We start from the raw sequence: 26596 nt of genomic DNA on the forward strand, positions 1-26596 counted from the left end.
TGGGACCTAACACCGATCCTGTGTTGGCAGATGATTAGCCCGTTCTCAGACACCCAATACCACCCACATCTTGCGCCTCACAATCCTGGGATGCTTGGCTAGCCTCCGATATGTCTCCGGCAGGATCTCCACGCCGTTGGTGATCCCGAGATAGTTAAACACCAGGCTCGGAATCGGACTGCGGTCCGCAACAGCAGTGAGCCAGGCAGCGAGGCCCTCCGGCTGCGCGGCCGAACCAAAGTATCCCGGGACGAGCACCAACCCCCGCCGGGCTCCAGCACGTGCATAGTGGTCAAGCGAGGTCAGCACCTCAGTTAGGTCGCCGTTGGTCAAGACGCCCGCCATGAGTGAGTAGCCCTTGAAGCCCGCGCCGTCCAGGGCCCCGCGGACACCGGCCACGATGGCTGCGCGACCCGCCCATGACAGGTGCACCGCCTCGCCTGTTGAGCCGAGAAGGGCGATCCCGGCGATGCCTGCGCGAGCGAGGAAAATGCTGTGCTTGATTTGGGTGTTGATGATGTAGCAACGGGGTTGGTGGAGATATACTCTAGGTATCTAGGTAGACAGGCGAAGCAGGGTACAGCTCTTTGCCAGCGCCTTTGTCAACCTGGATTTGCCTTTCTGTGACAGGATCTATGGGGACTTATACCCTGGTCCTGAACCCCAGCAGGCATTCTGCCTGCTCAGACCGCCATTCTGGGCATCCATCGTGTATATAAGGAGCCTCCAGGAGAGGCACATTAGATAGTTGTTTTCTTCTTTTGAATAACAGCTTCCAACCACTCCTTTCCGCCGTATGCACTCTCACAGGTCCGGGCCATCACAGTTATGAGCCCGGTGCCTTCCTGCTACGCAGAAAGAGAACCTCCCCTTCTTGTTATGAGCCCTTAAATCAATCTTCAAGGCGCTCAGCTCGTTCATTTTCTCCTCTCTCTCTCAAAACCCGTCGCCAACTGTCAAAGCACCTTCCTCGGCAAGATGGACTTAGTCCTCAAGGATCACACTCTCGGCGTCGTACGGCTGGAGACCTTCCGCGACTGGGGACGATGGTTCGATTACGTCCGAAACGAAGCTCGCACCCACGGCGTATGGCAGATCTGCAGACCAGAAGCAAACGCTAAGACGGTTCTGAAGATCCTCAACAACAACCAAGAGCCGTCTTACGCAGACGCCTACTCAGAGGTCCAGCAGCAGCTCAGGATTCAATACCAGCGAGAGCTTCGGGACTGGCAGAACGCCAATCCGGAGGAAAGGGGCCCTGAACCGGAAAAACCAGGAGAACCCCTCAAGTCCGACGTGGACTACGTGCACGAGCAGAACCTCCTCCGGCACTTCCTGAAGACCCCGCAAGACGACTCGAACGACTGGAGGAAGGCTCACAACGCGGTGTACCATCTCATCCTTAACACCGTTCGGAAGGATCTGCTCGAAAACGCCCTCAACCTCCTCACGTCGATGAGACAGCCACAGATCTGCTGCAACGTCCTGCGTGTTCTGGAAGCCCAAATTGTTCCCACTCAGGCGGTGAGGATGGAGGCGTCTCGCAAGGCCTTCCTTAACGTCCTCGACAGAGCCGAAACAGCTATGGACCCTCTCGAGTGGATCATGGACTTCCGCCGCGAGTATCACGACGCACTCGCAAACGGAGTCACCGATGCAGTCGGTCTCCCAGCTATTACGGCCTTCCTGAATGCTGTTCAGAAGCGCATCGCCCCAGGATGGGCCTACACCAAGCACATGTTCCTAGCCGACAGAGTCATCCGAGGCGACCCTGAGGAAACTGTGGAGGTGTATGCGGACCAGCTACACCGATTTCTCCTCCAGAACGGAGCCGGGGCACGCATCTCACCGCATGTTCACGCCACTTTCGGAGGACGTGGGCAGTCATCTGACCAGCAAGACCTGTCAAAACAAGGGTCTGACAAGAAAAATGGCGGTGACGGCAAAGGCAAGCCTTCTGGGTCAGGGGGTGGCCATGGACGAGGAAAAGGCGGGAATGGTGGCAGAAAAGGCGGTGACCGAGGCCACAACCAGTCCAACAATCAAAATGGGAAAGCAAACCGAACGCCGAAGGTTCACTATGACTGCCCATGCGGAATCCTCGAACGACACTATTGGACACCGATCAAGTGCCTTAATCTCAAAGCTGCCATAACTGGCAAAAGCGAGAGAGGCGGTGTGATATCCCAGGGCCCACGCCAACGCATCCTCGACGACCTTATGAAGCCTCAATGGGCGGACCTCAGAGACGAGTTGCAAGCTCGAGGGATGAGACTCCCTGGTCCCGGAGCACCGCGCCTACTACTAGGACCGGGCAGCGAAGAACCCTTTCCTGGTTCGGTCGGAGTCAAGTTGAAACTCGATGATGACAAAGACTTTACGGGGCCTCTCGTCAAAGCGGTGATCCCCTACGACCTGTGGGCAAGAATTCAGCTTCCCCCCGGCATCCACACCACATTTGTCACCGACCATCACCCGCTTCACAATTCCATCCTTCTGGATAACTGCGGAGCAGTCCACATCGTCAACGACAAGTCACGATTTGAGCCTGGATCCTGGCACGAAGTCGATGACCCAGACGACTGTGTGGGGGCGGGCACGACCTTTTTCCAAGTACAAGCCCGTGGGCGATGGAGGCTCAGGAATGTGCTGAACGGTAACAGAGGTCCCAACACTGAGGACCTGATTCTGGAAGATGCGGTCTTCATTGACGGGTTCCACGTCAACATTGTGTCAGAGGTGGCTCTTGAGCGGGCAGGCCTCTGGTATTGCGGGTGGGACGGAACCCTTCGTTACGGCCCTATGGAGCGCAGTCTGGTGATGAGACAGTTGGTCCGCAAGCATAATTTGGTATTCCTCGAATACAACGTTCGTTCTGCTTACTCGAGGGTTCCTCCGCCTGAGCACACCGTGACCATGTCTCTCGCCGCTATCAAGACCCGTTTGGCCGCCCGATCGAAAGAGCCACTTCCTGAGAGAGAGGATACGGAGCGCCTGTGGCACCTGCGCGTGGGACACGCAGGGCCCGAAGCAATGCGAAGACTCGTCTCTGCAGCCAGAGGAGTTCGGTACAAAGTGGATGGCATCCCAAGAAAGGAGTGTGAGAGTTGTGCACGGGCACACGCCACTCGAGTCATCTCACGCCGACCCTCTGAGAACCGCGCCATAAGACCCTTCTGGAGGATCACTTGGGACCTCTTCGAGTTTGATCCTGGGTTTGATGGTTCAAAATGGCTGCTTGTGATCAGAGACGAGTGGAGTGGGAGAGTGATCGCAAAAACTCTGACAACCAAGTCGCTGCATGCCGTGGCCAGACAGATCAAAGACACTGTGTCGTGGGTCAACACACAGTTTGGCCTCAAAGTCTGCAAGATCCGGCAGGACAACGACACTGGCACCATCGGCATCAAGGGGTACACGGATTATGAGGTCTGGATTCAGAACCTGGGGATCGATCTTGAACTCACCCCAACCCATACCTCGGAGGCCAACGGAGGATCTGAGCGCGTGGGACGTGAGATCATCGAAAGAGGGCTTGCCATGCTTCTCGGAGCCCGCCTGCCTCGCGACCTGTGGCCAGAAGCTACGAAAGCGGCCGCCTGGCTGATCAACATCACGCCCTCACAGCGCAACGACTGGAAATCACCAAACGAGAAACTGTACTCGTGGTTTCGGCAATACTTCCGTTGGTACCAACCCGAGTTTGTGGATGATCGCACGCGAGATCTGAGGCCTCACCTTGGCAACCTGTACGCATACGGATGCCGGGCATACCCACTCGATAAGCGACGAGAGGCGAACACTCACCGGAAGCTGTTCAAGACAACCGAGAGAGCCCATATCGGTTACCTGGTTGGGTACCAGGCAACCAACATCTACCGGATTTGGGTTCCTCAGCTCAAAAGGGTCATTGTCACGCGGAACGTGATCTTCGATGAGAAGCTCTTCTACGAACCTGGTGAGGAACATGCATCCCCACAACCGCTCCAAATCACAAGGGATGTTGTGGAGCTGCTTGAGTCCGACACGGGGCACCGGGACGCTGGTGTAGTAAGAGAGCCCGACGATGTTGACCCTGAGAGTCCAGAACACTCAGTGTCCTCTGAGAGGCCAGAGACGAGTTCTGACCGGCCAGAGGGTCAGGACTCGGGGGTGGGAGTGCAGGCAGAGAGTGCACCTCCCGCGGATGCCCCTACTGAGCTGTCAAAAGCAGGATCGCCTGCAACTGGACTCCCGACCCCAAGGCCGTCTGTCAGTCCTCCATCGCCTCATGCAGGACTTGGCGGGGTCACAGACATTGAACCTCATACCAGCGATGCCTATCGCGAGGGCATGACAGCTGAAGACCAGCATCCCGCTGACAGGACCGTGGAGCTTGGTACGCCCCTGTTGGGCCCCCACGATGATGATACCGTGGGACTCCTCACAGTTGAGGAGGAGCCTCTGCAGCCGGCAGACGGCATTTATAGACCGTCGCAGAGCGCTCATCACACCGTGGATGCTGCAACAAGACAGCAGACCACAGAAAGACAAGACCCTGATCCAGCCCGTATCAAGCGCAAGTACGTCAGGAAGGTATATGGGCCTGCCGTGCGTCAGAGCAGACGGCAGAGAGGTCAGGGGCCTGAGGGTGAAGACGATGACGATGAGCACAGACTTGTCGGATTCGCACTCGGGATGTATCGAGACGATGGCATATATCTGCCGAATCAGAGACACTGGGAGAGCTTCTACACAACCTTTTTCCCAGACAATCCCATTCATGAGGGTGACAGCCCTCAAACTCGCACCATCCACTGCGTGGTGGCAGCGGCCGTGAACCAGAGGTCCGCAAAACGCTTGGGTGCTGCTCCTGAGATGCCGAGAATACATTTCTCAGAACTGGCCAATGCCAAGGCACCTCAGCGCTTTCGAGATATCGAGAACCACAAGTTCAAATACCTGTTCCTGGAAGCTTGCGACGAGGAGATCAGGAATCTCGTCAACCGGAAGACTTGGCGTATCATCTGCCGCGCAGAGGCCAAAGGACGTCCCTTGCCTCTCAAGTGGGTGTTCACGTACAAGTTCGACGAGCATGGTTATGTCGAGAAAGCAAAGGCACGCATTTGCGTCAGAGGCGATCTACAACGCCAGAGCACCCTTGAGACGACCTACGCCGCCACCCTCGCCGCTCGCACATTTCGCCTCATGATGGCGATCGCTGCGCACTTTGACCTTGAGGTCCACCAGTTCGATGTTAAACAGGCATTCTTGAATGCCCTCCTGGAAGCGCCGGTGTACTGTGAGCTCCCGGAAGGATACAAGCAGCCAGGGAAGTGTGTTCAACTTCTGCGGGCCCTTTATGGACTCCGAGAGTCACCTCTCCTCTGGTACCGAGAGTTCTCCTCCACCTTGCGTAAACTGGGCCTCAAAGCCTCCAAAGAAGAGCCTTGCCTTTTCTACGACGACCAACGCAAGGTTACCATCGTGTTCTACGTCGACGACTATCTTGTCTTCTTCCATCGAGACCATGCGGATGAGGCAAACCGTATCATGAATGCTCTCAAGGCCAAGTACGAGCTTCATGAGAAGGGAGAGGCGAAGTGGTTCCTGGGCGTGAGAATCATCAGGGACCGTCCGAGGCGCCGGGTGTTCTTGGTCCACGACCAATACATCGAGAAGGTAGCCAAGAGGTTCGACATCAACCTCACGGTTCGCGCGCCTTATGTTCCACTTCCCCCCGGCGATCTTGTTAAACATGAGGGGACCGCCTCAAGCGACGAAATCAAGCTTTTCCAAGAGCTTGTTGGTTCGATACTTTACACAGCCATCATGATTCGCCCAGACGTAGCTTTTGCTGCGTCAAAGCTGTCTCATTTCTTGACAAATCCGTCACGCCAGCACATCCTTGCGGCGTATCAGGTGGTCCATTACCTGTACGGAACAAGGCATCTGGGGATCATGTATACTGGCGAGGAAACCGAGTCGCGAGCACTCCTCATCGCAGGGGACGCATCATTTGCCGATTGCCTCGACACTCGAAGGTCCACCCAGGGCTACGTGATGATGCTCTTCGGGGGTGTAATCGTATGGAAGGCCGCAAGGCAGTCGACAGTCACTACTTCATCCACAGAAGCCGAACTGACAGCGCTCACAAGCACTGCCAAGGAAACCATAGCGCTGCAACGCCTCTTTGAGGACATTGCTCTGGACCTCGGAGAGCCGTGGATGATCTACTGTGACAACACCAATGCAATCAGACTGGTGGTTGAAGATGGAACACGGATAAGCACCTCTTTGAGGCACGTCGATATCCACAACATGTGGGCAAGAGAGCAGGTTGAAAAAGGCACTTTTGGTGTCGAGTACCTTCAAACGGCACAGATGCCAGCTGACGGATTGACGAAGAATCTGTCACGACAGCGTTTTGAGCATTTTCGGAAGCTCCTCAACCTTCAAGACACTACCAAGCTGGTGCAGGATCTGGGGGGTGACTCAGAACAAAGGGTCAATTGATGGGACTTGCTCCCAGAGACTCTACAACAAGGGCGCGGAGCGCCAGAAACCAACACAACAAACCGATGACCTAAACATCCAACCCACGCTTCTTCAGCTCGGCGCGCAGACGCGCCTTCCGAGCCTCCGCCTCCTTCTCCTTCGCCTTGGCATCCTCCTTGGCCTTCACGTCAGCCAGAAGACGCTCCAAGAGCTCCTCCTCCTCATCCTTATCATTATCCTCCTCCACCGCCTTGCCCTTACCCTTGTCCTTAGTCTTCTTGGCAAGGGGAGACTCATCCTCCTTCTTCTTCTTGCCAGCCGGGCCGGGAGGAGCGGAAGTCACCGTCAGAGAACGCTTGCGGGTACCGGATGGCGTGGAGGGACCGGACTGAGCTGGGGTAGGCGGCGCCAGAACGCCGTCAGCAACATAGAGGGGTAGAGTCCTCAGACTCTCCCTCAGAGCCGGGAGAGACTCCGGCCACCGACCCTCAGCGATGCCGGCCTCCAGGTCCTTGTACGCGTGACGGGCACGATCGATGATCTGCACACTTGTCAGAACCTGCAGATCGGGTCCCCGAGATGACAAACTCACGTTCTTGGAGGCGCCGGCTTGCTTGCATCGCACGTACCAAGCAGCAGCAAGCGCCAGTGAAGAGGGTCTGATACGCGATCAAGAGGATCAGCTGAGAACGCAACACTGGTTGCCACAACAGCCGTCTGAGACTTCAAAACAACAAGAAGGAAGTCTTACCCGAGTCTACAAGACGTCGCCGTCTTGCAACGATGGCAGTGGGTTTGACCCACGACCGACAAGCACAAGCCGTCGCCATGCTTCAGAGCCGACTTGAGACAACCCACACAGGGCTCGATCCGCCGACCGAGAACCCTGCGGCCGTCCTCAAGCCTCCGCGGGAGCTTGGGGAGCGGAAGCTCAGCGGGGTTGACCTTGCTTTTGCGCGGCGTGACTGCAGCGTCCTGATCATCGCCAGAGGATGCTGCAGCGCCGCCAGAAGGCGACTTCGCGGGCGAACTGGTATTACTGCCCACGTTGGCAGGTTTTCCACCGCCCCCGGCGGCACGGGAAGCTAGACGACTGTTGTGATGCGTCAGAAAACTGCAGACAATCGCGACGAGAACCAGTCGGTCACTCCCTCGCAATTGGGGGGTGAGAAGAGCAGTTTTGAGCGATCGAAAACATACTCTGAACGACGAAAACCAGCGACCTGGTTCGTTGGGCTGCTTGGCGACATGCTCTCAGTGCTGAAAAAACTGACAGAGCTGGAAATCGATATGGCACCTGGGGAGGCCATTTCTGCGGTCATGATGATCGGAAAGATCGCTTTTATTATTGTGGTTTTGGAATGTTGTGGTCGACCGGATTGTTGTTGACATTTCCGGAAGAAGAATGATTTCCTTTGTTGACCTTCAAGTCGACCTTTCGAGGGCCCAGAAAGTCGACCAATCACAGAGACTTTGGATTGCCGGATGCGGCCCGTCCCGAAGTCCAAAACAGCCTATGGCACACCACAAAGGGATTCAACTCCCAACTACCCCGCCAAAAAGGGCGCGAGAGCTACGACGGCATTTCTCTCTTTTCTTTGATTTTCAGGATCCTGTTATGGCAGTTGCTCGCTGATCACGAACAACTGGGGGGTGTGTGACAGGATCTATGGGGACTTATACCCTGGTCCTGAACCCCAGCAGGCATTCTGCCTGCTCAGACCGCCATTCTGGGCATCCATCGTGTATATAAGGAGCCTCCAGGAGAGGCACATTAGATAGTTGTTTTCTTCTTTTGAATAACAGCTTCCAACCACTCCTTTCCGCCGTATGCACTCTCACAGGTCCGGGCCATCACACTTTCATCCTCAAGTAGCTTCCTTGCCTGTTACTTTTCGTTTCACGACTAGATTGAAGCTTGCTCATCTGAGTGTCCCCGAGGCTGTAGTAAGGGTTGCTGAACAAGCTGGGTTTAGATGTACCTATGATTCTTATGGCGAAAGGCAATGAAGGAGGAGGCACTCCCGGTTCCTGAGGAGCTCATTGTTTTGACGCTTCTATCCTCTCGCGTACTCTATCCAACTAGTTCCTAACCACCACACCACGGACCAACTTTTTTACATAGAGGGCTGTTTTTAAATCGGGTTTGCATGCCCCATTTCCGTTCAGTTTGAGCTGTCGATGGTCAAAGAGTTGTAATTACCGGGTCAGTACGCTGGTTGACCTTACTGATGTGTTGTTTTCCGAGCTTAGGGTAAATTTCTAGTTTCTGGATAACACTACCCTGGGTAATCTTCTCAATAGCCCTTGGCGGTAGGCGTCACTCTCCTATGCTTATCTCAGGCGGTTTTTGTCGTCTCTGAAGTTGGGTCGACTGGTGCCCGGCCCGGCTGCGGGTACTGGATTTCGGAGCGCTAAGACGTCGGGCATGGCGGATAAGACCCACACTTTTCGGTCGGAAAAGCGGGTCCTATTCAGCGGACGGCACCCGTGGACGCGATCCGACGCGGATGCGATCAAGATCCAGAGCGGGCAAGCCCCCGAACGACACGCTGCACTTCTTTGGGAGATCCTAGGCCACACTGTGTGTCACGTCATCAAAGATGACCTCAGAAAAGCGCAGATCCAGCACCAGGCCGACAAAACGCCTCAAAACCAGCTCCGGCCCGGCCCTCTCCCGCTCCTCTCCTCCTCCAGGGCCATCAACATCAGCTCCCACGATCTCCACCGTTTCCTTTCCCTCCCGCATCCACCCATCTTCTTACCACGATCCTCTCCTCCTCACCTCCCCACCCTCCCGCGCCGCCCTCCTTCAATGGTTCGCCACCCACTATCACCGCCGGGCCATGCCCTGGCGCAAGCCCTTCGTCCCTCCCGCCTCCTTGCCGCGCAGCGACCTTGCCCGCCGCGCCTACGAGGTCTGGATCTCCGAGGTGATGCTCCAGCAAACCCGCGCTTCACCCGCGCTTGCCGAGCGTTGGACCCGCTGGATGGAGCGCTGGCCTTCGCTAGGCCATCTCGCAAGGGCCAGCGAGAACGAGGTGTTGGCCGAGTGGGCCGGGCTGGGATACTACCAGCGCGCCAAGAGGGTTTGGCTGGCGGCGCGCGAGGTTTGGGAGAAGACGGAGAGGGAGGAGGGGAAAGGCACCGAGCCAGTGTTGCCTGGGAGCGTGGAGGAGCTGATGAAGCTACCGGGCGTGGGGAGGTACACGGCGGGGGCTGTGGCGGCCATCGTGTTCGGCCAGCCGGCACCGATGGTAGACGGGAATGTGTTGAGGGTGATGAGCCGGCAAATGGGGCTGTATGCGGATGTGAATAAGGACGCAAAGAATGGGGCGGTTGTTTGGGCGGCCGCAGAGGAGTTGGTAAAAGCCGTGGCGGCGGATGGGGAAGAGGAGGAGGAGGAGGTTAATGAGCGTCCGGGACTATGGGGGCAGGCGTTGATGGAGTTGGGGAGTACAGTCTGCACGCCAAATCCGAACTGCGGGGAATGTCCCGTCACGGCAACTTGCCGCGTATATCAGGAGGGTTTGGTGCTCGCTGGTAAGGCGGATGGATCTGGGGTTGGCGATATTGAAGATGCGTGCACCATGTGTGTGCCGTTTGAGGCCGAGGACTCGGCAGGCAATGAGGGCCTGCGGTCCCGCTTCTTTACCGCGCCCACAACCGACAGACGCAAATCGTCAGAACCCGGCATCCCTGATCCCCAGGTTTTAGACACCATCATCAAGCACGCCAAACGATTTCCCCGGCGACAACCTGCAAAGACGGTCAGAGAGGAAGAGATGGTGGTTTGCGCCATCCGCTCTTCCGACGGGCGGTTTTTGATCCACCGCAGGCCCGACGAGGGGTTGCTGGCTGGGATGTGGGAGCTTCCTACCCGTATATTGCCCGGGTCTAACAATAGTGCCATGAAGACTAGGAAATCAGCAGCTTCCTCCTTCGTGAAGAGCCTGATCGCGGACGGGACCGGCAAACGCGCTGGGCTGAAGTCTCTCAAGCACCTTGGCGAAATTGCCCAGGTGGTATGGCCCTTTTCCCACCTCAAGCACACAATGCATGTTCAGTTGTTCGAATGGAACGCTCCCGCCTCTTCGCTGAGCCCGGGTCCTTCGTATCGATGGGCGTCTATGGAGGAGGTTGAGAGGGAGACGATGGGATCGGGGATGAAGAAGTGCTGGGAACATGTCAGACGTGTCGAGACTTGAGAGGACTGGTCAGGGTCGTCGGGGCCACAGGCAAACGAATCGAATATTGACACCATTCGTGATGTTTTGGCAATTCTCTGAAGCAAACTTATGAACTGAGCTTAGGAAGGGGGTGAGATCAAACAGAGCCAGGAAATGGGCTACCAATCCGGCCCGCGGCTTTCTTTTCATGAGTCTTAATACGGATGGTCTCATACTATCCGGTACACTCCTGGTAAACTCAGATATCCCCTGGGCGGCGATCCGTCGTGCTCAAGCCGCCCCGGATCTTCTCTGTGAACCACCACCCGGCTCCAACCGCCCACGACCTTCTCAACACCCTCTCTCGATAGGGCATGGGGACAAACCCGGAGGAACTTGAACATCTCTCCATCCCCCTTCTCCCTCCTCAACAGCAACGTCAGTCCCGGATACATCTCGACCAACACCTCATCCCGGCCGAGTTGGCGGACGTTCTCAATGATCACCTTCTCTGCGCCGTCCATGTGGCCTGTCCGAGTGAAGAACCCCCTCACGACCCTGCGCCGCGAAATCACCATGACGGCCGGGCTTCCCTCCTCATCCAGCTCAAAGTCCATCACCTCATCCCGCGCATCTGCCGTTCTGAATCGACAAGCATCTGCTGGCATCCCCGCCAGCGCTCGCTTGTTGGGCCACTGAGCTGTCCAGTCTGCCGCCCACGACGGCAGGCCCTTGATATCGGGTGGTGACTTGACCAAGGAGAGAAAAAGCCCTGGCCCGTGACTCTTGATCAAGTGAGCAGAGAGCGCGGCGTACACCTTGGCCAAGGGAGCTCGGCAGTCGATCTTGCAAGCAGTCCGAGCTGATGCTAACGCGCCGCGGTCCAGGCTCTCGGACAGTCTCAGCGATAAAAACACCGCGTCCCTAGGATCCTCGGTCTGCCAGGTCCGGGTAGCCAGCAAGATATCCAGCAGGCAAGATCCGCTTGGATTCCCTGGTGGGGTCGACCGTCGCAACAGGCGGAATGCCTCGCCAAGCCGGTGCTCTTCGTGGGTCGCTTGCCTGCCGAGTAACGAGGCCAGGTACAGCACCCTCTCCCCAGCAATGTCCTGTCCACGGCAGATGAAGTGCACCCGCGCGAGGTCCGGAAGACCTGCATCCAGCAAGGAGGTGAGTTGTCGGAACCACGGCTGGGAGAAGAACTCCCGGGCTGCAGCGGGGATGTCTTCTGGAGGGGGCGGCGGGGGCGGCGAGACGGCGTTCGGATGTCGGAGACCGAGTAGACAGGAGAGGTAGATCTCCTCGAGGTTGAGCGTCGTGCATGCTTTCCTGGCTTCGCGGAGCCATCTTTGCCAGGATTTGTTCAGAGCGGGTGCCCTCACCAACAGCCCCGGGGTACACCTCTCGGCAAGCTTCCTAGCCACCGCCCGGATTCCTTCGGGAACCATCGAGACCGCCGCTGCATATATTCTCGCGCTGCGATGGACGCCCGCCATCTGCGTGAGCTGCCCGCGCAGCAAACTCCCCGGCTCGAACCCCGTCTCGTCCTCCACATCCTCGCCGTTTACGCCCTTCACCCCCATCTCCTTGCACCACCAGGCCCTCAGCCGGCGACGAACGTCCTCTTCCGGGATCCCCTTCACCCACTCCAACAGCACAGCCAACGCCGCTGCACCGCCCCTCCCATCTCCACACTCGGCCAACCTCTCCTCGGCGTCCGCATCGACCACTGCCACGACGTTTCCCGCGGCGGAGATGATCCGCTCCCTCAAGGCCAAAGAATGGGCGGTTCTCTCTGCGGCATCCGCGCGATTGACGCACGCGTCGGCGACCCACACCGTGAGAAGCGGTGCGGAGGCGGGACTGGAGTGGCCTGCTGCGGGTTTCGGGAAATGCATATGCTGACCGCGCGGTTCGTACTGGCTGTAGTGAAGGTGTCGGAGCCTTCTTAGGGACGAAGCGCAAGAACTTGGGATGGGGAGAGTGCGCCATTGTTGCGAACGTTGGCCCGTGGCTGCGCTGGAGGCGGTGGTGGTCGGGTCGTGTAGGAGGAGAAGCTCTTCGTTGCCCCTCGGGAAGTAAGAGGATGGCGTGGATGGCGATCGAGGAGAAGCAAGAGCGGTGCCAGATGGAAGGCTGGAGGTTGAGTAGGAGAGGTAGATATACGATGAGATGCGCGATGACTTTGGATTCCCCTCGCTGGGGAGTGCGACGGTTGTGAGGGTACCTCGCAAAGGTGAGTCCAACGGACCCGGGTAGAGCGCCAGGAGGCGGATGGTAGCCGGAGATGTGCGCGGCAGAGGCGAGAAGTGGTAAGGTGGCGGAGGGGTGATGTCTTCCCAAGCCGACTGCATGTCATCCTCGTCACTAGGTGCTGATTCATGTTCGGCCTGAGCCGATGATTGAGTCGAAACCCCCAACCATCCCGCCGCCCAGATCACATCATCCACAAGAATTCGTATGTGATGCAAGAGCACAACCGGTGCCAGGAGGATCTGCGCCCCGACCATCACAAGCAGCACGCCTACTGCGGCCCATGGCCAGACGATGCTGAGGCCGATCCAGCGGCCAATGGCAGTCAGGGTGTGAGACAGTTGCTGTTGTTGGCGCACGCCGCGGGCTATTTGCGTGACGGTGATGGCGACCCAGGATATCGGCGTGAGAGGCACAACGGCGATGAGGATCGCGATGATAAGCGGAATGGCGATGGTGATGGGTATGAGCTTAGGCACGGCCATGGTGATACCATTGTGCGTTGGGATGAGCAGAGCTCAGGGAGACGACGGCGGCATCGGGAAGCCAGATGGCCATAGAACTGCGGATTTTCACGTTGAGTCTGATGGCATTGTGTCATGTGCAGCGAACCTCGGCTGGAGGAGCAAGTGTTGAGATTCAGATACCGTTGCAGGAGTGCAACGTCATAATAGCTTAGCCGGCGATGGGGTCTGAGGCTGTGGCTCGACGCCGCGCTAACGAGCCCCTGACGCCCCGGTTCATCGCATTTGTGTTCACACGCCACAGGTTTCAACGCCACGGGGTTCAAGATCGCTAATCGCTTCGACACCCAAGATTGGCGTGCAACCAAGCTAATTGGGCCGAGACGGCGACGGAAGCTTTATCTCGCAGGATCTAGGGACGAGCTGGATGCTGGGCTCCAAGGCCGCCATCTCAGTCTAAAAACGAGCACAGTCCATCGATTGCTAGCGTTGAGGATCCTCACCTCACAAAATCATTCAGAGCCTTGGCATCCTCAAAGGTAACCCTTCCATCCCCCTTCACATCCGCCACATGAATCGTGACCTTTTCCTCAACCTTCTTGACCTCCTTTTCTTTAGGTTCCGTGGCCAGCTTCACCGCAGCGGGCACCACTCCCGCCTCCGTATCCGCAATCTCATTTACGTCTTCTCTGCTCAGCACATCTCTCACCCTCACACCCCTCGTAGACATGAGCACGGTCATTGGCCCTTCGAAGTGCAGGAACAACCTATCGCCCCATATTGTCCTCCTTGCCGCCGTGCGTAGCCCGTAGAGCAAACGTGCGAGCGTCTTGAACGTGCTCGTGTCGCGCATGGCGTTCCAGAAGCGGGCCACCCTCTCAGGCATCAGGCGACCGGCAGCAGCTGTGATGGAGGCGGGCACCCGCGGGACCTGCGGGGTCAGCTTTGTGCTCCGGAAGCGGAACGGCCGCGGCGGGTTGCGCGTGACAGGGTAGGCGACGACGTGAGACGGATGGAGCACGATCTCTTCGCCTTCGGCGAGGTTGAGCTCGTAGACCTGGCCTGGGGCGGCCAGGGCAGCGAGTCCACGGCCGGTGAGGTGGGTGTTACCCCAATAGGCGAGGGGCATTCCGGGTTGGAAACGTGGGGTCGGGGAAAGGGTGTGGCCAGTCCAGGCAAGGAGGGCGTTTCGCTGGGCGACGATCCAGTCGGTGGTGCCGTCAAGGTGGAGGATGGAGAAGGTGGTGTTGGGGGATTTGGTGCCGATCAAAGCAGTTATCGGGGTGGTGGAGGAGATGCGCTGGTAGAGGAAGGGTATGCCGACGGGACCTCGCCGGAGGGGAGACAGGAGGGAAAGGGTGGATTGCGCCTGGGACGGTTCGTTAGCCGGGCGGGGGAGAGGACGGGAGGTTGGGGGTGTAGCGCACGCACATTTTCGACCTGGCCGGCGACCGAAACCAGGGTGCCGCGGCGGGTGTAGAGGCGTTGTGAGGCCGACAGGGTGACGGAGAGGAGGGAGTAGGGCGAGCCGAGGATCTCAAACTGGGCATCTAGACAGCACTCAGGATCAGCTATAAGCCCGGAGCAGGACCGTCTCTTGTGGGTAACATACCTGCGGGATCCCTCTGAGCGCCTGGATATGCCCGGAACGCGTCGACAGCGGGCCTCTCTGTGGTGGTGGGGGATGCCCGGAGCTGGATGAACCGGCATTGACGGCACACGAACCCAGACCGCGCCGGGCGAATTGCCCAGAGCGAGGGGGCTCGTAGTGTCATGGCAAATTGGGGACCACCGGAAACAAAAGGTCACAAGTGACAGGAGGATGGTGGAATGTGGAGGGGTCAGCGGCGCATTCCCGTCTTTGGGTTGGGTAATGCGGGCTTTGATCCGGATGGATCTTGGATCTTGGAGTCGCAAGTTTCCGGAATGGACGCAGATGAGACCCACAAAATTGCAGAAGGACCCGCCCGGAACTTGCCCTGGAGCCGTTGGGAGCCGCACCCCAGCGCCGACCCACTGGAGCTTCAGCGGGTTCAGGGCCCGGACCCACTTTCACTTCGTTAGGCTCAGGGTTGTTGCTGGGGTGATGTTGGATTCGACAGTTCCTGAATTGGCCTTAGCGCGGTGAAGCATGTTCAACCTCACCGCGTCGGGTGAAGCGGTGCAGTTTTGACGCGACCATTGCTTTCCAGAACTGTCCTTTGCACCCAATTGACCCTCCGCCCCCTCCTCCCGTCACCCCTCTCATCTTCGGCTCCTCCTCCTCCTCCTCCTCGTGTCTCATTCCTTGATGCGCCATGTCGGTGCGTGTTGTTGCCCGTATCCGGCCGCTCCTGGAAAAGGAACTCGACCGCGATGTCATTGTACGCGCCGACCGCGTGGCCGAGGGCGCCCCTCTGACCCTCGTCAAGATCCCGAGCCCAAAGAATGAGACCGAGGAGTTCTCCTTCGCCTTCAACCGCGTCTACGACCAGTCTGCCTCTCAGGAGGACATTTTCACGGCAGAAGGCACGTGCTGCTTGTGTCTGTTGTTTTCCTCACCACTCTCGTGATTGCTGACACGCCGCAGTGGCCCCGCACATCAAATCACTGTTCCAAGGCTTGGATGTGACAATCTTTGCCTATGGAGTTACAGGGACCGGCAAGACGCACACCATGCGCGGTGGCCTGAAATTGGCCGACCGCGGCGTCATCCCCCGCCTGCTCAGCAACGTGTTCCGGCGCGCGAAGAAGATCATGAAGGATACAGAAGGTGCCACCTCGGTGACAGTCGCCCTCTCCTACTACGAGATCTACAATGACAAGGTCTACGACCTGCTCGAGCCGCCGGAGAAGCGCACTCCCACGGGGCTGCCGCTGCGCGAGAAAGACGGCAAGACGATCGTCGTGGGCCTGTCGGAGCGGCTGTGCCAGGATCTCAAGGACTTTGAGCGGCTATATATCGAAGCCAACAACAACAGGGTCACGGCGGCGACGAAGCTCAATGCTCACAGCAGTCGCAGCCACGCCATCCTCCGGGTGAAGGTGACGCAGACGACTGGGGATGCGGTCCGGGAGAGCATGGCGTCAGCCATCGACCTGGCGGGATCCGAGGACAACCGGCGGACGGACAACGGCAAGGAGCGGTTGATCGAATCTGCAGCCATCAACAAAAGCCTCTTCGTGCTCAGCCAGTGTATCGACGCCATCTCGCGCGGGGACAAGCGCATCCCTTACCGGGAATCCAAGATGACGCGCATCTTATCGCTTGGCCAGAACAACGGCATCACCATCATGATCCTCAACCTCGCCCCCATGCGCAGCTATCATCTCGACACGCTGAGCAGCCTGAATGTTAGTTCCAGGGCCAAGCGCATCGAGGTGCGCGAGATTGAGAACGAGATCGTGTACAAGCAGCCGCCACGGACGAATTCGGGCTTGGGCGGTGCCGAAATGCAGCGCCAGCCCCTTCGGCCGATCAACAGCGTCCACAACTCGCACGTTGGCACTGCCCTGGCGCTCAAGGCGGCAGAGAAGGCCGCCGCCAAGGACAAGCCTGTCAAGGCGTTTGCCGTGTACGCCGACAAGAAGCCCGCCAGCGTCCCGGCGCCCAACACATCGCAACCGCGGCAGCCGCTGCAACCGAAACGGCCCTCGGAGCCGGTAGAGACGCAGCCGCGCCCATCGAAGCTCGCTCGTCCAACGCAACGATCCCTGCCTCGCCCTGCGCAGCAAGCCCAGCAGCAGCCTCTGAAGCCTCAGCCGCAGCAACCGACCATCACTCTCACCCCCGACCAAATCGAAGCCATGGTCGAGAAGAAGGTTGCCGAGATCCTCGCGTCTCGCGTTGCCGCCACCACAACCGCTCCTGACACCGAGACCACCACCACGAACGCTACGCAGGCAGCCGCCATCAGCGAAGAAGTTCAACGGCGCCTCGAGGCCCTGGAACAGCGCATCGAGCGTGAGGTCCAGGCGCGTGGCGGCAATGATGGCCGGTCGGAGGGCTTGCGGTTGCTGCTGCAGGCGCGACATGCCAAGGAGCGCGGAGATGAGGAAGCTGCGCTGCGGTTTTACGAAAGCGCCCTACCTTTCTTTCCGGGTCAGCCAAAGTTGCTGGGGAAGATTGAGCGGCTGAGGGCAAAGCTGGGGATCAGCGACTCGTGTGCCTTGGCTCCGAGAAGCCCGGCGAAGGAGGCCAAGGCTGCAGCTGCGCGGAGGGCAGCCAAGCGTGGTGAGGAGGAAGGGGATGACAATAACGACCCGGATTACGACGGAACCGAGGCCGACGTCGAAGATGATGCAGACGACGCGATGCTCTCCCCGTCCAAGCGGAAAAAGAAGCTCAATCGAGCTCGCAGCAAGGCTCGTCTCTCGCAAGCCGAGGACGAGGACGAACCCGCCGGCCCTCCATCGCCACGCACCCAAACGCTCCTCGATATCGTCAACTCCCGCGACTTGGCTCGCATCCGCTCCCTGCACGGCTTCGGCGCGAAACGGGCTCAGGATCTGGTGGATATCCTGGCGCTGAGGGCCGAGGGCGGCGATGAGGGAGCAGGGCGGGTCGGGTCGCTCAAGGAATTGAAGGCGCTGCCGGGAATTGGGGGGAGGACTGTGGAGAGGGCGAGGGAGGGGTTGGTTGTGACTTGCTAAAAGTGCAATGAGGGGGGCAAGGGAAGCCTGGAGGGATCCGATATTGGTGTCTGGTTACCCTCCGTTGCTGTGATTGTTGTTTGGTTTGTCTCGTTTCCAGGTTCGCATCGGTTGCGGGCATCGCCTGGACCGCCGACCTTCTCATTTGTGGTCTGCTTCCGGAGCGCGTTTCGCACATTGAATTTGCGCATTTGGCTGGCGTGGCATTACATGGCATTGCATGGAGTCATGGAGATTGGGAGCATGTTGGTTTGGGTTCTCGGACTTCGTACGGTCCCTGCGTTTTCATTTTGGCTTTTCATGGTGTTATCTTCAGGCGGTTCGGTGGGAGTTGGGTGTCCCTGGAAATCCTACTTTGCACACTTTTTTCTTCTCTTAGCCTTCGTGATGTCCTCATCCTTCTCATGGGTGGTGTCGTCGTGGTGTCCACGTGGTGGCCTATCAATCTGAGAGGCTCTGCGTTTTTAGGGGCACATGGCGCTCCGGCGGTTCCGCATTGCATCATTAGGGCCCCACTTCAGCGCAATGGCGGGACAGCGACTCCCGAACAATGTTTGGTCTGAACTCCCGATCATCATTTTGGGCCGGAGCCAACGCAGACCGAACGCCAAACGACATAAAGGCCGGCAAGCCTTCACACCCGCTGCCCGGCCACCCGACGACGACGGCAGCGCAGCGGAAAGGCTATCTGTTCCCCCCACGTCCATTGAGCTTTCGAGCTCCGCGCTTGGCCCCTAACCGGCCCTCGAAACAACGCACAATTCGCGCGGACCTTGAACGGGCTCATATCAAACCTCTCCGGAGCTGTCCTCAATAGCCGGCCCCGCCTTCTTCCCCGGAGAGCCGAAGATGTTGCCTCCCTCCCCGGCGTCATGGCTTCGCATTCACGACTCTTGATGGCGGCACGCGTGCACCGCGCCGCTACGTCTTACCGCCTCTCCGCCGCTCCCTTCCGCCCGCCATGGACGACGCTCCGGCTGGGCCATGATGGGACGTCGCGTCCCTCCACCTCCTTGCATCCGCGCGCCGTGTTCCACACCACTACCCGCCGCCATTATGGACCGGCGACAAAGACGACAGAGCCCCCTGCCCCCCCGGCTAAGAAGGTCGCCCTGCCCGCTGCCGACCCCCTTGCGGCAATAGACAAGACGGCGCAGGAGCAGCGCAAGGCCGACTGGGCCATCATGAAGGAGATGTCGCGCTACCTGTGGCCCAAGGACAGCTGGGGGGACAAGCTCCGCGTAATGCTGGCCGTCGGGCTCCTCGTTGGCGGGAAAGTGCTCAACGTCCATGTGCCCTTCTACTTCCGCGAGATCATCGACTCGCTCAACATCGACGTCGCCGCCGCCGGGGGGACCGTGGCCACCGTGGCCGGCACCATGATCTTTGCCTATGGCGCCTCCCGCATCGGCGCCGTCGTGTCACAGGAGCTGCGCAATGCTGTCTTCTCGTCCGTCGCCCAGAAGGCCATCCGCCGTGTGGCGACAAAGACCTTTGGTCACCTGCTGGACCTTGACCTTAGCTTCCATCTGTCCAAGCAGACGGGCGGCCTTACTCGCGCCATCGACCGCGGCACCAAGGGCATCAGCTTCCTGCTGACGAGCATGGTCTTTCACATCGTGCCCACTGCCCTCGAAATCTCCATGGTCTGCGGCATCCTGACCTACCAGTTCGGCTGGGAGTTCGCCGCCATCACCGCAGCCACCATGACGGCCTACACGGCCTTCACCATCACGACCACCGCCTGGCGGACAAAGTTCCGCCGCCAAGCCAACGCCGCCGACAACAAGGCGTCCACCGTCGCCGTCGACTCGCTCATCAACTACGAGGCCGTCAAGTACTTCAACAACGAAAAGTACGAGATCGGTCGCTACGACAAGGCCTTGCAGCAGTATGAGAAGAGCTCCATCAAGGTGGCCACCTCGCTGGCTTTCCTCAACAGTGGCCAGAACATCATCTTCTCGTCCGCTCTGACTCTGATGATGTGGCTCGGCGCCAAGGGCATCGTCACCGGCTCCCTGACCGTCGGTGACCTGGTGCTGATCAACCAGCTCGTCTTCCAGCTCTCCGTCCCGCTCAACTTCTTGGGCTCTGTCTACCGCGAGCTGCGCCAGTCCCTCCTCGACATGGAGACCCTCTTCAACCTGCAAAAGGTCAACGTCTCCATCACGGAGAAGCCCTCGGCTCCTCCGCTCACCCTCCCCAAGGGCGGCGAAATCCGCTTCGAGAACGTCTCCTTCGGCTACCACCCCGAGCGGCCCATTCTCAACAACCTGACCGTCACCATCCCCGCGGGCAAGAAGGTCGCCGTCGTCGGCCCCTCGGGCTGCGGAAAATCCACCCTCCTCCGTCTCCTCTTCCGCTACTACGACCCGCAGTGCGGCCGCATCCTGATTGATGGCCAAGACATCCGCGAGGTCTCGCTCGAATCTCTCCGCCGCTCCATCGGCGTCGTGCCCCAGGACACGCCCCTCTTCAACGACACGGTGGAGCTCAACATCCGCTACGGCAACCTCGATGCACCGCTCGAGAAGGTGCATGATGCCGCGCGTCGCGCTCACATTCATGACAAGATCGAGTCGTGGCCGGACGGCTACCAGACCAAGGTTGGCGAGCGGGGACTGATGATCTCTGGTGGCGAGAAGCAGCGTCTGGCTGTCTCGCGGCTGGTGCTCAAGGACCCGCCGCTGCTGTTCTTTGACGAGGCGACGAGCGCGCTGGATACGCACACCGAGCAGGCGCTGATGGCCAATATTAACGAGGTACTGCGGGAGAGGAAGCGGACGAGCGTATTTGTGGCGCATCGGTTGCGCACCATTTACGATGCGGATTTGATCATTGTGCTCAAGGAAGGGAGGGTGGTGGAGACGGGCAGCCATCGGGAGTTGATGGAGCTGAATGGGTTGTATGCCGAGCTGTGGGCGGCGCAAGAGATGCTGATGGATAGGGCCGGGGAGAGGGTGAAGGAGGCTTGAAGCCTCATTTTGGGGCATCATGGAAGAGTCGTGAGGATGATCACCCCGAGGTTCATCGTCGGGCATTCGGGGGCATCTTTGACGGGCTTGGTAGCGACATTGGACAAAATCCATGGTTCGCCACCCACTGACCCGCCCACCTAGTTACACGAATTCGAATTTCGATCACAAGTTCTTTACGTTGCCGAGTTGAGGGCGTGGAATTTCCGGTGGTGTGGATCACGAAGCTGCTGGTCAAAGTATCTTGGTCATGGCACACGCAGACAAAAAAGGTTTTTTCCCTCTGCCTGACGGGTTCAAGAACCGCCGAGCACGCGGCAGACCAAGCGGGGGAAAAAATGAGAGAAGAAAAAAGAACATCAGAACTCGGATACCGGGAGTCGAACCCGGGGCTGTTGAGAGAGCAGTCACTCCTGAGAAGTGAGAGTCAACGATGTTACCGCTACACCATACCCGATGAAATCGTGTGTGGTTCCGAATTGTGGAGATTGGAGGGTTTTGGTGGATACTTGAAGGACGGACTGGTGGGGTATTAGGGCTCCGCTCTTCTCTGCAACTTACTGAACTTCCGGTTGCTCTTGGGTAGACCCGGCATTCGTGAGCTGCGGGGGCAAGCAACATTGACTGCCGGAAACTGGAGGTGAATTGGTCTACGATGTAGCGACTCTCGGCAGTTGAATGATGGTCCAGCCAGATCAGTATGACGTCACCATGATCGTGGGCTCAGGGTTCAATGGCAGCATCTCCAACAGCATCGCCAGAAGCTGGGCGATGCAGGCGCAGGTGATGTCATAGGATAGTATTGCATCCATCCTGGCATTCAATCCTTACGATCGTGGGCGAGTCGAAGTAGCAGGCTTTCGGGTGGTTGAGTGACGGCAGGGTCGTCGTGTTCGATGGCGTTGGAGGGCGACCCGGCGATGATGTCCTGGCAACCCTTGAGTAGGTACCTAGCTTGTTGAGTTGTCTTTAAACCTCAGGTAATACGCTTCAACTCACTTCAACAGGTTGCTCGTTTAGAGCTTCGAGAGTGCAGAGCAACCCAAACACACAAGGTTCTATGCAAACCAAAAGTTCAAGTTACGCATATACACTACATAGTAGACAATGTTGCCCTTCCACCGCCAAAACGTGCGTCGAAAACCAGTTCCCGGAATGGCTGAGACCCCAATGCCGATGGGTTCTACCTGGAGACGCTCGGTTCGTTTCGTGATCACCTGGGTCAAACTGTCATGGAAGGACATTCTCACGATTGCCATCATCGGCGCCACTTCGCTTGGTGTAAGTCGATTCAATCAACACCCACCGCCCCCCGGAAATTATCATCACTTCATTCCACCATGACTGGACTGGATCACTGAGCTCTTCAGGTCTACAACGCCCCCGTTCCCTTCACCCGCAACTTCCCCATTACCTTCACCACCTCCGGCGACATCGTCTACCCCGACCTAGCCTACCCAAGCAACCGCGGCTGGGTCATCTCGCCAACCCTATCCGGCGTCCTCTCCAGCGTTATCCCCATCGCCGTCATCGCCCTGGCGCAATTGCGTATCCGCTCCTTCTGGGACTTCAACAACGCCATCCTCGGCGTGCTCTACAGCCTCGCTCTCGGCGCGCTTTTTCAAGCCGTGGTCAAGGTCCTCGTCGGCAGCTACCGTCCCTATTGGCTCGACGTGTGCCAGCCTGACGTCTCAAGGGCCGCGGCGAACAACGACACGGGCCTGAACGGCGTTGGGTTTCGCCAGATCATGTTCACGCCCACGGTGTGCACCAACACAGACACGCGCGCTCTCAGAAACGCCATGACGGGGTTTCCCTCTGGCCATGCGACGGCAGGGTTTGCTGGGTACACTTTTCTGTTTCTGTGGATGAACGCCAAGCTCAAGGTTTGGGCTGATTTTCAGGCCGGCTTTTACTGGTTGGCGCTTCTTCTTGCGCCCGCTCTCGGGGCGGTGTTGATAGCGGGGTCTTTGACGATCGACATGGCGCATCACTGGTATGACATTGTTGGAGGCAGCCTGTTGGGCTTTGCGGTGGCGGTGATGGTGTACCGGTTGTTGTATGCGGCGGTATGGGATTGGAGGTTCAACCATATCCCGCTGAGGAGAGACCGGGTGTTTGACTACGCTGCCGCTGCTGGGCTAATGCCGGAGATAAAGCAAAGGTATGTGTTTACGACTAAGTTGGGTTGGGGGAGGAAACGCAAGTCTGGTTTGCGGAGAGCAAGAGGCAAGGGAGCAGATAACGTGAGGAATGGAGTAAATAGCCGGAAGGACACGGAGCTGCCGGAGCAACCTGAAGAAGTTGAACGGATACCACAAGAGCGGGTGAGTTATCCCAGTCCGGCGGCGGTGAGGGGAGACACAAGCCAATGCGGAGGGAGGGAAGAGATGGTCTAGGGAGGAACTGCTGGATGCTCTTGAGATTTGAACTGAGTTTGCCTACCTAATTAATGCGGGTACATCTTGCGGAAAGTATACGACATGCGCCGGAGGAATGGACAGCGTATACCGGATAGCCTTTTTAGCACGACTGAATGCAATAGTATTTCTCCTGATCTTAAGCTTGTCAACTCAGAGTCGTGAACCGTCGACATAACGACTTGACGGGATAGCTATGGAAGGTTTTGTCCTCTCTGACACAGCGGTCTTGTCTGTCAAGAGCTTCCTCCTGGCTCTCGACCCTAATCTCGCCATCACCATCCCCGCTCCCGACGTTGAAGGCTCCAATACGATCATGCTCAACCAGTTCCACAATGTCACCATCGACCTCATCCGCACCGCCCGCGCTGCCAACCGCACCGGACTCATCATCGACCTCCAAGGCAACGGTGGCGGTCTCATTTCCACACTTGCTAGTCTCTACTTCACGCTGTTCCCCCCGGCATCCGAGGACGGCCCTCTCCAGTTGCCTTTCCTCACCCAACTCCGCGCACACCCCCAATTCGCCTTCCTTGGGGCGTGGGAGTCCTCCCAGCTGTCCAAGACCACCTCCCTCACCACCACCCCCTAGCCCATCCGGGACTTAATCACCCTCAACGGCGCCCCCTGGTCTTCCTTCATCTCCCTTTACGGCCCTATTAGGTCTCACAATAACCCCGGTTGGGGAGCGTACACTTGGCCCAGCCTCACCGGCCCCGCCTCTACCATCCCGCTCATCAACAACGCGCCGTTCCATCCTGCCTTTTCGTCTCCGCCTTTCTCCCCCAAAACACCATCCTCCTCACCAACGGCCAATGCGGCTCCGCCCGCGCGCTCTTTGCCTCCACGCTCCGCCACTACCACTCCGTCCGCAGTGTCGCATTCGGCGGACGGCCGAGCGCCGCATGGTTGCCCATGCAAGCCGTGGGCCCGGCCAAGGACGGACCGGTGCTGAGCTTCATGGGCTTTCCACGTGCGGTACATGATACGATTTCCCAAGGCGAGCTGGATGTTCCTGAGGTGGTGACACTTCCGGCAGATACGCGCAAGGAGGCTTACAAGCCGCCATTGACGGTGTCGAGGTCGATGGAACCGCTTATGATGAGGTGGGTGGAGTTTCGGGTTGGTAGTGGATGCAGGCAATCCTGTGCTGTTGACCGGGAAGGAGGAGAAAGATGCGGAGGCGAGAGAAAAGGGGGTGTTACCAAGACAGTTTGTGTATGAGGAGGCGAACTATAAGTTTTTTTTCCTTTTTTTTTTTTTGTACGTGGAAAACGGCGAGGGATATCAGAGAAGTTTGGAGGGCGGCAGCTGGTGTGGCGTGGCATGGGGGAAGTGCGTGAACGGATCGACGACGGAGAGCGACGGGACTATAGGTGGGTGGTCGGAGTATAGCGAGGGAGTGGAGAATAGGAACCGACTGGGAGATAGACCTGGAGCGCTCATGGGTAGGTAAAAGAGTGAGGAGGGTATGGAATCTGACTTCTGTTACGGTTTTGCTGCTGTAACAACTACCAGACTTCAAACTTGTATTCCCAGGACATTTGACTCACAATGAAAAGCACAACGCAGTTGAATCCTCAACATCTTTGACTGGCTGTCTACTGCGTAGAATGATGAACCAGTTAGTTACTCTCGCTGACCGGGGTCAGCATGAACTCCTGATCCGAGACATTATAATACGGATACCTGCAGCGGGATATCCGGCTGCTAAACCTGTCGCCCAAATGGTTGTTGAACAGACTTTGTTCAACTCTCACAACCACTGTTTCTTTGTGCTTTGTCCCACATGATCATACCAGTACGCCGGATCCAATACTTCGACATCTCTTACGGTGTGGCTTGTACCAGACGTGGGGATTGCGAGACCGGACAAAAGGGCCCATCGTTCTGGGGCCACCCATTATTTGTTGCCTGTTTCCTACATGAGCCATGCTCCTGGGATATGCTGGCTCTCTGCCAGTTCTCAGAAGCTAGACATTGTTCCGAGCTCATTGGAAGCCACTCCGCATACAGCCACCTGCATGGCATCCACTCCCGGTTCGTTCCAGATTTTCCGGTCTTTGTTGATAAGGGTCGACTAGGGACATCTTCACAGGAGGAAGATCATCTTTGGCCAAACATGAAGGTGAAGGGGCCCGGGGAATGTCTCCGTCCGGGGCCATTCAGACCAGCGATCTTGGACTGCGAGGTCTTGAGCGAACCATCTGACTGGCATAAGAACACTACTTCTCCATCATCTCGTTTCTTCGGTTAATCGCTCCACTAGCAGAGCTTCCATGGGGTTGACTTCATCCTGTCTAACTCAGAATCGTAACTTTTTCTTCTGGCTCGTTCCACGCCAGTATCAAAATACGTCCAATCATCGCTGCTATCCCAATCCCCATCGTCGTCAACGTCATCACGGGAAAGCCATGGGCCGGTCACGATCCTCAAGGAGCCCCTCCTCCAGGTCCGACTCCAACAAGAGTTTCAACAGCGACACAACTGCCGTCATTTCCAACAGCGTCATGGAATCTCGGAAGGACATCCCACTAGAGCGTGTACAGGCCCCTTCGACCACAGCGCATCCGCCTTCAATGTGAGATTATCCCTCTGGTTCTGCCTGGTTCCCACTTCTCTGTGCCTCAGCTCATCATTTCTCCTAATACGCCCAGGATTCCCACTCCTCACGGCGCTTGGGTTCTCGAAGACGTCGAATTACGCTGCAAGAAGTGGCACATCGATCCAAACCACAGACTGGCCGAAGCTCTTGTCGTGCACCCATGCCAAGAGGCATCGAAAAGCTCTGCGCCCGTGCCGAGAGAGCCCGCACCTCCCCAAGAAACCTCTGTCAAAGACGCTACATCAGAACTTGAAGAGTATTACTTAGCCGACGTTGCGGAACAGGAGGCCATCCGCATTGCTGTGCACCAATCCCGCCGCGAGTATGAGGACATGAGGCGCCGCCGGCAGCAAGCTCAAGAGGAAGCTCGGCAGGCAGCGCATCTGGCCACTTTAGCAAGCGAGAAACAACGGCTCCATGAAGAGAAACAGAGAAAAGGCTTTCTTCGCAGGCTCGAAAGGCACAAAGGGGAGCCGACTTGTGAGGCTACGGCACCGATGGCTGACTTGCCAACAGTGAAGGTTGCCAAAAGAGAACCAAAGACCTTTCCAGAAAATAAAAATAAGTTGGATACGGCACACGTCCTACGCCAGCAGGCGGA

At 58.0% G+C, this 26596-nt stretch overlaps 8 protein-coding genes and 1 non-coding gene across 9 annotated transcripts; 5 read left to right on the top strand and 4 right to left on the bottom strand.

Moving 5' to 3' along the window:
* Positions 1 to 978: 978 nt before the first annotated feature.
* On the top strand, positions 979 to 6495 carry VTJ83DRAFT_2834 (uncharacterized protein; the record flags this gene model as incomplete). The annotated part of the gene is made up of 1 exon (XM_071009148.1): positions 979 to 6495. The coding sequence occupies one exon, from the start codon at positions 979 to 981 to the stop codon at positions 6493 to 6495; it is 5517 nt and encodes a 1838-aa protein (XP_070866715.1).
* Positions 6496 to 6565: 70 nt separating this feature from the next.
* On the bottom strand, positions 6566 to 7460 carry VTJ83DRAFT_2835 (uncharacterized protein; the record flags this gene model as incomplete). The annotated part of the gene is made up of 5 exons (XM_071009149.1): positions 6566 to 6870; positions 6964 to 7018; positions 7070 to 7136; positions 7229 to 7234; positions 7336 to 7460. The coding sequence occupies 5 exons, from the start codon at positions 7458 to 7460 to the stop codon at positions 6566 to 6568; spliced, it is 558 nt and encodes a 185-aa protein (XP_070866716.1).
* Positions 7461 to 9323: 1863 nt separating this feature from the next.
* Positions 9324 to 10685, top strand: VTJ83DRAFT_2836 (uncharacterized protein; the record flags this gene model as incomplete). The annotated part of the gene is made up of 1 exon (XM_071009150.1): positions 9324 to 10685. The coding sequence occupies one exon, from the start codon at positions 9324 to 9326 to the stop codon at positions 10683 to 10685; it is 1362 nt and encodes a 453-aa protein (XP_070866717.1).
* A 191-nt stretch (positions 10686 to 10876) lies between these two features.
* On the bottom strand, positions 10877 to 13384 carry VTJ83DRAFT_2837 (uncharacterized protein; the record flags this gene model as incomplete). Its single annotated transcript, XM_071009151.1, has 1 exon — positions 10877 to 13384. One exon carries the CDS (start codon positions 13382 to 13384, stop codon positions 10877 to 10879), a length of 2508 nt encoding a protein of 835 aa, XP_070866718.1.
* Positions 13385 to 13862: 478 nt separating this feature from the next.
* On the bottom strand, positions 13863 to 15138 carry VTJ83DRAFT_2838 (uncharacterized protein; the record flags this gene model as incomplete). The annotated part of the gene is made up of 3 exons (XM_071009152.1): positions 13863 to 14732; positions 14795 to 14913; positions 14976 to 15138. The coding sequence occupies 3 exons, from the start codon at positions 15136 to 15138 to the stop codon at positions 13863 to 13865; spliced, it is 1152 nt and encodes a 383-aa protein (XP_070866719.1).
* A 522-nt stretch (positions 15139 to 15660) lies between these two features.
* Positions 15661 to 17995, top strand: VTJ83DRAFT_2839 (uncharacterized protein; the record flags this gene model as incomplete). The annotated part of the gene is made up of 2 exons (XM_071009153.1): positions 15661 to 15871; positions 15933 to 17995. 2 exons carry the CDS (start codon positions 15661 to 15663, stop codon positions 17993 to 17995), a joined length of 2274 nt encoding a protein of 757 aa, XP_070866720.1.
* Positions 17996 to 18867: 872 nt separating this feature from the next.
* On the top strand, positions 18868 to 20970 carry VTJ83DRAFT_2840 (uncharacterized protein; the record flags this gene model as incomplete). The annotated part of the gene is made up of 1 exon (XM_071009155.1): positions 18868 to 20970. The coding sequence occupies one exon, from the start codon at positions 18868 to 18870 to the stop codon at positions 20968 to 20970; it is 2103 nt and encodes a 700-aa protein (XP_070866721.1).
* Positions 20971 to 21335: 365 nt separating this feature from the next.
* Positions 21336 to 21427, bottom strand: VTJ83DRAFT_t83. Its single transcript has one exon. It is a non-coding gene; the product is annotated as a tRNA-Glu (tRNA).
* A 698-nt stretch (positions 21428 to 22125) lies between these two features.
* VTJ83DRAFT_2841 (uncharacterized protein) lies at positions 22126 to 23369 on the top strand (the record flags this gene model as incomplete). Its single annotated transcript, XM_071009156.1, has 2 exons — positions 22126 to 22251; positions 22341 to 23369. 2 exons carry the CDS (start codon positions 22126 to 22128, stop codon positions 23367 to 23369), a joined length of 1155 nt encoding a protein of 384 aa, XP_070866722.1.
* Positions 23370 to 26596: the final 3227 nt, after the last annotated feature.

The sequence above is a fragment of the Remersonia thermophila genome, chromosome 3, assembly GCF_042764415.1.
Source record: "Remersonia thermophila strain ATCC 22073 chromosome 3, whole genome shotgun sequence".
NCBI classification, from domain to species: Eukaryota; Fungi; Ascomycota; class Sordariomycetes; order Sordariales; family Chaetomiaceae; genus Remersonia; species Remersonia thermophila.